This window comes from Charadrius vociferus, unplaced genomic scaffold (genome assembly GCF_000708025.1).
Source record: "Charadrius vociferus isolate BGI_N301 unplaced genomic scaffold, ASM70802v2 scaffold39, whole genome shotgun sequence".
NCBI lineage: Eukaryota > Metazoa > Chordata > Aves > Charadriiformes > Charadriidae > Charadrius > Charadrius vociferus.
This window is the reverse complement of record NW_009650188.1, coordinates 3,319,301-3,328,605: the sequence shown is the minus strand read 5'-3', so window position 1 is coordinate 3,328,605 and position 9,305 is coordinate 3,319,301. Positions and strand designations below refer to the sequence as shown.

Below are 9,305 nucleotides of genomic sequence, written 5' to 3'. Positions count from 1 at the left end.
AGCTGAGGCGGCGGCGGTGGGGGGGGGGGGAAGCCGCCGGCCAGCGGTGGCTGGTGTCAGCAGGCATAGCTCAGAACTCCCATTATTTCCCCTTTTTGGGTGCCTCGCGTGAACATGAAAAGCGGGATCAATATCAGGTGCCATTTCCAAACCTAATAAACCTCCTCTAGGATAATGACATGTGTTAACTAAGTAAAAAAATGACGTAGAGGACCTTAATTGCAGCTTTCCCATGTCTATCAAGAGAAACTTCCCTCCCTTGCAGGTGAAGGAAGGGAACTGGAGGAAAATGAGTGGGGAAAATAGCTGAAAAGAGTTCTAGAGTGTTTGATGCCTAGTGTGTATTCTAATGGCTCTCACCATTCTTCTTGTGCAGATCACATATTTGAAAAAGTAAATCCTGAGATGGAAAAGCTGGGATACGAGTGCAAGTGCCTTGGAGGAGGGAAAATTGATCATAATAGCAAAGACAAGAAAATTAGGGTATTTGGGCTCTCTACAGTAAGTGCATCTCTTGTATTCCTTTAAATCATTTCGTCTGTGATGTTCTGGGACTTTTGTTTTATAGTATGGCTTTCAGCAGTTTGAATCACAGTGTAAACATTAACTGGAAAACTTGCCTGGCTCACTTGTGAGATAGATTAGAAAAGCACTGTTTTTAGGGGCCGGAGACCAAAGCAAAAATAATAGATAACTTAATTCTGATTAATATCTTGATTATAACCTAATGCTGACTAATATCAGCATTAAGTTATAATCAAGACTAAAGCTGGAAGTTAGCGTCTCTTGACTCAGAATGTGTTTGTCTTATTGCTAGAGCAGGAATAATCCATTTGTTGCTCCAGGGTCTGGATCCAGCTATTGTGTGATCTTTATTTGCCAATAAAAATGTTGATTGGTAGTTGACCAGCTAAATTGTGAATGTTGTTCTGTATATGTGTTGAGTGAGAAGAGTAGACCCAGTTTAGCTGTGGTGAATTTTTAGTAGGTGAAGATGTAGTTTCACATAAATGAATTTTGTGGGAATAAAAGTAACTTCTAAGAGTGTGGAAACTAGAGCATTTTGTCACCTGTTAGTGTTCTGTGTAAGTTCAATTTCTTTATGAAGGACTCAGTAAGTGGTAATGATTTCTTGAATTCGGGAAACATACTGTAATCTGTTTCTAGGGTTGCTTGGTGATGAAATGTAGCTACTTCCATAGTAGTACTGTGAGTAAAGATACTAGGTTTCTAATGTAGATAAGAACAAAATTATATTAAGTTAATTGAATTTTTTGTAGAATGTGATGGTTACTTCAAATCTGCTTACCTTAACTGGATGATCAGTGAAAGTTTGGGCCTTGAATGTGTTAAGCATTTTTAAATGTTAGTACTGCTTTTGTTCCAAGATGACTCGCTACCTGGAATCACATGAAAAAAAGAACTCTTTAGGATTTATATGGGGTGGGAAGGCAGAGTATAATGCTTATTCTGAAGTCTTGTGCCCATTATAACTGCATTTTTACGTGAGACTTGACACCTCTTATTTCAGCTGCCAGTTTAGTGTTAGATGCAGCAATCAAGTCTTGCTCTTGTAACGCAATGTCTATGGAATATACCTGGTTTCTCTGCTTTTGGTACCTTGACACTTACAGATGAGCACCATGTAAAAAGCAGAGTTTTATTACTGCGAGGGCTTCTGTCAGGCAGAGACTGTGGAAGTTTAGAGGACCTCAGCAGCAGGTCAGAAGTTAGTATATTAGTTACATTGGTTTAATGCTTTTTTTAGTTGGAGATTTGTTCTCAGACTCTGAAACAGCAATATCTTGGTCTGTTATAAAAACCAGAGAAGTCATTGTTGTCTTTTGAAGTAGATGCTGTACTATTATTTGCAGAGCTGGATGGGGTCTTCAAAATGCAAGAGTGATCTGTAGGTCTGTTGTTTTGCAACTGACAGTATAAACCTGCTGTATTTCTGACACAACTGTATTATTGTATTTTTGAAAAGTTTGCATTTTATAATGGATCAATAATTTTAACCTGTGTAGTTTAAATGCTGGCTTACTTAAGCTGTCCCTCTTTGGCAGAGTCAGTGGTGAATAAGAGTACATGTTTTGATAATGCAATCTTGAGCTCTTTTCAGTCTTCCAAGTTAAATGTTTCATGTGAAATATTACCGGAAAAAGAAAGTAACCTGCAAATCACAGGTTTTTATCAGAAGACTGCACTGTTGTGCACTAAAGGCTTTTTAACAGGGAAAAAAATGTAGTTCTGAAATAAGAAATCAAGAGAAGTCATGTAAGACAATAATGGAAAGGCACCTTCTACCACAACTTTCTTAAATTTCAGTGAATGAGTAACACTGTAATCAGTGATTTAAATGAGGGTCAAAAATCACATGGGTCATCTGACCTTGCCTTTGTTTGGAGTTGCAGTGGCTGAAAATCACAGATATTTAGAATTATGTCATTACCAGCTAAGGCGAGATTGCAAATAAATAAAATATGGAGACTGATTTCTTCAGTGGCTAGAGTAGTACTCAAATGTTCACATGTGTGGCTTCTTACTCCCTTTTCCCTCAGCTGAGTCAAATCAGTTGTTTTCATGCTCATACATTCAAGTGGGTCAGTGTAATCTCTGTGGTTTTAAATAACATTCAATAAATATGGTAGCTGAGGGGTTGGGAACACTTTAAAACAAGCTTTCTGCTGGAGAAATCATGATGTGAAAAATGCATCCTCTATTACTTGAGACTGCTTGACTTTATCTCATTTTCTACAAATCAGGGTGGGGGGAATTGGAGAGGACAATAGAAAAATAAAACCTGATACTGCAAGAATAACTCTTTAGAACCTATATTTGTATACCTAGATTTGTATGTGAACTAGTAGAAGTATCAAATCATAACTGCATGATTTGTGTTGACAATAACTCAATGGTTCTGTGGACTTACTTTCTCTATGTGTCTAATAAGCACTTGTTCTTTCTTGCAGGGCTATGGAAAAGCAGATCATTCAGTAACTGTAGAGATACTGAAAAAAGTGTATACAGATTATGAAATTACATGGTCAGATGACAAGAAATAAATCGACTACTTATGAGCACAACAAGCAGTTCAAAACTGGTAACTCTGTGAGCTGTACTTTGATAAATAAAATTGAGTCTCTTCTGTGTGTTACCATAAATGTGGAGTAACTGGACTCTGCTGTAATTTACAATACTGTTAGTAACCCCTAGATATATGTTATTTTTCAGATTGTTCCTTTGTGCAGAATATGCAGCTCTAAGCCTTTTCCCTGCTCCTCTTGTCATGACATCTAATTAAGTGCTCCCACATCATCTTACCTCCAGTTCGTTTTCATCCAATCCTGTCTCACTGATATATTGTAGGATACATCAGAATTTTTCCATCAGCTTAAACACCACAGGACCAAACCTGTTCCCTGGTCTTTTGACTGCAGTAATTTGTTGCCTTTATTTTCTATTGCTCTTTAGGCTTTACAACTTTCTCACCCATATTTACAAAAATCAGGGAGGAGGATTGGCTGTTACAGTTCTTTACCAATCTAAATCTTCGATTTACTCCATGGTTCTGAAAATCCAATATTTGTGTTCCACACAAGTAATGATCAAGATCTTTTGTGTTCTTGAAAGATGCTTCCCTATAGCAGACTGATGGCAATGTCAAATTCTGACAATACTTGTTTCATTCTGATTCCCCATAATACTTTTATTCCCCATAAGCATAATGATGATTTTTCCTTTGTTTTATAGCAATAATTATCTTCTCGTTTACCTCCCAGCCAGACCCAGTATGCTTAGGCAGTGTCTGAATTAACTCACAGCACCTGCTTCCTCCTGTTCTGGCAGGATGTTGCCCTTCATTTGTTGTGAAGTTACTTTCTACAATTTTCACTTTGTTTCCTGCCAGTCTTCTCCTGGATACTGTTGTGGGTTTCAAGGGAGTACCTTTTGTTCTCATGCTTATGTTGTTAACTTGTGGTCTTCAAGAGGTATTTGTATATAAATCCTGGTTCTTCCTTTGCTGTGTTTTCTATGGCACTTATCTACCAATATCTGGTGGTATCTAGTGTCTTTTTCTTTTCAATGTGCATGTGACTCTTAAAGTACAAACTATGACATTTGAGAAGCTTTAGTCCAGTTTCCATCACAAAAAAAAAATCCTGCTATTGCTGCCTTATTACACTAATTATCCATCTTATGTCACCTTTCTGTATCTTTGTTTTGATTGGTTGGGCAGAGCGGAATTTCCTGGTCTGGTCCTCAAACCTTTCAGTTCATTCCTCATTAGAAGAGTTCTGGGTATCTCCATTCCAATCTCTATCACCTGGGAGGGGGATCTTGAACCTGGTGCTGTGGGTCTCTTGGTCAGCACTTGCTTCCCCCTAGATGCAGCCTGGACTCCAGTGCCTCTGTGAGCTTTTGCATCTGCTGTTTGCGCTTCTCTTTACGCTCTTGTGCAATAGTCATCTGGCTGCACCACTTCAAATGCTGTGATAACATTGATTACAGGTTTGAGTTTGGCACATGATTAAATCCCTGCATGCCTAGTAACTAAGAATAGCATACAAGTCAATAATTTGCAAATTAGGCACTTCCCACTTCAATTTCCTCATGTTTTTTTTCCCCTAAGCTTTAGTAAAATGCCATAACGGATGCCATTTAATTGGTGCCAGTACACAAAACTGATTTTTTAATAGCCTCATTTCCCAAAACTAGCCAATAGTCTTTGAAGGGAAGTCATCAGTTAAGGGTAGCGCCTGTTAAAACAAACAAGCTTTTTAATTTAGTTTCCTGAGATATTTTATGACTGATGTTAATGTTTCTCTCCACAATACTTATGGGAAAGACATAATTTAGACCGGATTTCTTATTGTGATGACTTTCAAAAACTGAGGGGATGGGGCGGGGGAAGAAAAGGGGTAATGATTTGGAATGAGCTAATAAATTGAGTTACCAGCTGATCTCTACCTTTGTTTCTTCATACAAGAAACTGGGCCTGATGTAAGGGCTTATTGTGTCTTCAAAAAAACCCCAAACTGAGGGACTTCTCAATTCTGTTATTTTTCTAGTGCAATGTCATTTGGGGAAATGCTAATTTCCCTAGCTATTATTAAGTAGTATGTACAAGTTGAGTGAAAGATTTTTATTCCAGATCACAAAGAGAAGCTGGTCACTAGGGTGGTGATGATTTGGCAGGTAGAGGAAGCCTTAATGTAGATTAGGGAAATCAGTATTTGATGTTGAAACACCAACAGAACAACCAGCCTACAAAACTAAGTGTTGAGTTCTGCTGCTTTTCAGCATGTATCTGCTGACTTTTAAGAACAGAACTCATCTGGAATCATGGACATCCCAATGCTAATTTTGCTGATTTCACATGAGGAAAAACATCCTTAATTTTCATCTGTAATTCTGAAATGGGAACTTAATTATACTGTGTGGGGGTTTCCTGTTTTGCAGGTGTGTAGTCACTGTCAGATTGTGGCTCTAGCAGTCTTCACTTGAAAGTCCTAAAAAATCTGATTCTGTATTTGCATGAAAACAGAGTTATGCTTGAGCAATCCAAGAATAAAATGAGGATGCTGAGCAAAGAAGTAGTACAGTAAACCCAAGACAGTGAGTTTGATCATTAAGTATTTTCAAGAGGAAGCATTATTGTAGAAGATTGTAAGTGCTGCCTTTATTAATGAAAAAATACATGAGATCCTTGTTCTTAACTGTATTCGTTGTCATAACGGTCAATGTTTCTTACTACTTCAGGTACCATTCTCTGAAACCGCACTAGACCTAGCAGGTGTAGAACAAGCTATCCAGTCACTGTATCCAAACCACCATTTGTCTTGTGACTGAGGTTTGAAAAGTGGCAAGTGGTAGTCACTTTGTTTCCAACTTCCCAGTTTTGACAAAAAAGAACTGTTAACAAGTACTTTATTGATCTGCCGAAGCTAAATCTTCCTTTTACTCCTCAATCTGTAGTCAGCAGTTATCTGTCATCAGTAAGTCTCGGAGTTCATGCACAAAAATTCCAAAGCGCAATCATGGTCATGGCACAACTGACTGCTTCCCCCCCCGGCTCTGTTATAGTAGTTTCTGAAGCATCCCTTTAAAATAGTCTACTTACAATTGTTTTTGAAATAACAGCAGTTGTTAAGGCTCTTCTGTAAAGTACAGGAAATCCTCTATTCCTCTATGACTCTATTGTAATAGCAATGTGGTCAAAACAGGAATCTTGCAGTCGACTTGCATAGCCTTCATTGACGGGAATTTTATGCAATAATTAAAGTGATTTAGGTCACCGCTGTAGTAAGTTTCTTTCCATCCCTTCAGACTATTGTCCTTTCTCCCCTACATTGAGTATCCTCGCATCCAGTTTGCTGCTGTGGTTCACTGTCTCTAGGTTTATATTTCTCCAAGGGCACCCAATAAAGCACGGCATGATGATAAGCAGTAGCTTTGATATACCTGGTGGAGTTGTGTAAAAGCTTTTTTTGTCTAGTTTTAGTCTAAGATAAAAAGTGCAATGGATTTTGGTTTGGGTTTTTTTGTGTCTGTGAATTGGTGGTACCAAGCACTCAGGATCGGTTGTTGTAGTTCTTTGGGTTTGTTTGCATTTTTGGTAAGGTTATTTCTTCAGGCAACATTTCTTCAGCTTAGGACCCAGAAGCGACCTGTACCCAGGCTTTTCTGAACACATGCTGCCCTGCCAAACTGCTGAAAAGATGCAAGAGGTGCGAGTGTTCAGTAGTACCCCCAGCAAGTTTTGAAAAGGGTTGCAGTGTATGAGTAGTTTTAATTTCTGGAAAAATCTTGAGGGGAAAAAAAAAACCAACCAAAAAAACTGCCAAACCAAACTCAAACAGCCCAAACAAAACCAGTACAGTGCTGCAGTTGGCAATCTGCTATAATAGCACAGTTTATCTCCCTTCCCACTTGTCACCTAAAGCTCAGTTCTGTCATCCTCCAGTTTCCTGGATTGCATTTGTAGGTTTATTGGTTGATTGTTTTAAGGAACTTCTCCTGTAGAGCCTTCTTTCAACTCAGCTTCTAAAACAGAAATCGGGTTTATTATTTCTAAAAACGGTACACCTTTTTCCAATTACTTGCTAAAATTTTCTTAAGACTGATATGTCAAAATCTGAACATGAAAGTTCACAGACTGCAGTAGTAAATCTTCCCAGGTACGCTTTTTCAAAGGCTTAAAGAAAAGTCATGTTTGCATTACATATGGAAACATTACAAAGATTTGTGAGATTGCTAGCGAAATAGCACAGAGGTGATAAATACGATCGCATCCCCCTCTGGTGGCAGAGCAGCAGAGCACACAGGGCCATTCTGAACATCTGCTGCTGCAGCTGAACTGCACCGGAGTTGGAAGCTCAGCCCTTGGGAAGAACCCGCTTCCTGCACTGTGTCGGAATGCTAAATGATCTCCTGCTCCTGTGACACTGCCACAGAATGTGAGGGGTGGGACTAGGGACAGTGACTTCATTTTTAAATATGTATAAATGACAGTTAAATGGCATAAACAGGTGCTGGAGTAAGCAGAACTCCATTTTTAGATGCGAAATCAGACAAGTCCTTCACTTCTAGTCAGATAGCATAAGTTGTCAAACACTTCTGTAACCAGCATCCTTAATTTGTTAAACCAGAATAACTCAACAGAGGGAAAAGCAAAGAGATATGAGAATTAAAACATTGTGTCTTTAAGATATTTTTGAAGGACCAGTGTTTGAATTTTAACTGGAATCTTTAAAGGCCATTTCCATAATACATCGCTGCAGTCCTTTATCAATGATTTTAACTATGCTGGTCCTAAACACCTTTCTTTCTTCAACAAATTTCTCAAAGAGATAAATACCACCACCAACCCCAAAATAATGTGCTTTGCTTCCCAAATACACACGGCCGTTTTTATCCAAGAGCTGAGCCAGGGTATCGTGCAAAGCACCGTAGTAGTCAGGGTTATAGATAGTCTCAGATGTGAGAATTATGTCGTACTTTGAAAAGGTTTTGTTGCTGTTTAACAGCAGCTGGCTGACTTCAGACCACTCTCCGGAAAAGAATCTGCATTTGGTGAGCGCATCAGGCGAGCGCTCTGCTTTCTTGGGCCTCTTCGAAGGAGGCTCGCTCGTTTTTCCATCGCCTCCACTGCCCATCCTACTGCCTTCATTTATACAGTTAGCCACGGTGTTAGGCAAGGTTATTTCATCAATCACTGTGCTGTTGTAGTCCTGAAAATGAACTTTTTCAGCTTTTCCCTTTAACGCAACGATTCCCAGCAGTCCAGCCCCGCAGCCGAGATCCAGTACAGTCTTGTCTGTAAACTGTATTTCAGCCTCGGAAAAATAGTCTATGAGATCGAAGGTGCATTCCCAGATTTTCAGTCCTCCCTCATAGACTCCTGGGATGAGATCGGAGTGAGAAGAAACACTTTTAGACACAATGCCTTCTCTGTCAGCGCCATCCAAACATATCATTTCTACTACAGACATGTTTACATAATACAGGTCTGATACTCTTTCCATGACTTTATTTTCCAATGCTTTGTTGAGATCTTCAGGAATATCGTGCTCCTTGGCAGCTTTAAAGAGGAGCTTTTTCTTGGATGGCATCTCATCTCGCTGCTCATCGGTGCCCGGCCTTGGGCTGGAGTCTGCTACGGGATTCACGATTTGCTTGGTCTTTTCTGCCCATTCCTGTGCGTGTTTTGGAGAGCACAGCTGTAAGTCCACTTTATCATGTGCGTCTGATTCATTGTTCTCGTTTTCATCGATAGAAAAATTAAATCGGAAAGCCATTTTGAGGAATAAGTTAAAGAAAAAAAAAAAAAATCAGCTTAATTTATTACAGCCAGAAACACTCATCTAAGAGCAATACTGACGTAAAGATATTTAATTTTCCTTCTGGTTTTGGTTTGTTTTTTTTTTTTTTTTCTCTGTAGTGATGGTTATGGGGAAGACTGCTTTGCAGGTAGAATATCAGGTGTTTTGCCAATGAATCCGGTGAATTCTGGAAACAGAGTGAATAGTTTGATGCGTCATTAGACTGCCAAATCTTAGCAGAAACGGTCTAGTTGTAGCACCCTGATTTTTCCTTAAAAGAAAAGTAAATTTTCTAAACATTTAAATTTTCAGAAAAGACAGTGTTACAAGCGACCGCATCTCTCACGTAATCCAGATAACAGGGAAATTGAGAGCTGCTTATTCCCGTTAACACGTCGCGTTTCCGACTTAGCGTTTCCAGCGGAAAAAAAAAAAAAACCACACACAAAAAAAAAAACCACAACAAAAAAAAACCCACCA

At 39.0% G+C, this 9,305-nt stretch overlaps 2 protein-coding genes across 2 annotated transcripts in view; one reads left to right on the top strand and one right to left on the bottom strand.

Annotated features, from left to right (window-relative positions):
- Positions 1–3,140, top strand: part of PHPT1 (phosphohistidine phosphatase 1) — an 18,325-nt gene extending 15,185 nt beyond the window's left edge. Inside the window, exons 2-3 of the mRNA XM_009892912.1 lie at positions 377–501; positions 2,973–3,140. Of these exons, the coding sequence (XP_009891214.1) occupies positions 377–501; positions 2,973–3,065 (218 nt within the window). The 3' untranslated portion in view covers positions 3,066–3,140. The remainder of the gene's footprint in view (positions 1–376; positions 502–2,972) is intronic.
- A 4,583-nt stretch (positions 3,141–7,723) lies between these two features.
- Positions 7,724–8,801, bottom strand: METTL18 (methyltransferase like 18). Its single transcript, XM_009892827.1, has one exon. The coding sequence runs from the start codon at positions 8,799–8,801 to the stop codon at positions 7,740–7,742; it is 1,062 nt and encodes a 353-aa protein (XP_009891129.1). The 3' UTR covers positions 7,724–7,739.
- Positions 8,802–9,305: the final 504 nt, after the last annotated feature.

Bases quoted from the DNA above. Each gene is read 5' to 3' on its own strand.
- METTL18 (XM_009892827.1), bottom strand. From the start codon at position 8,801: ATGGCTTTCCGATTTAATTTTTCTATCGATGAAAACGAGAACAATGAA.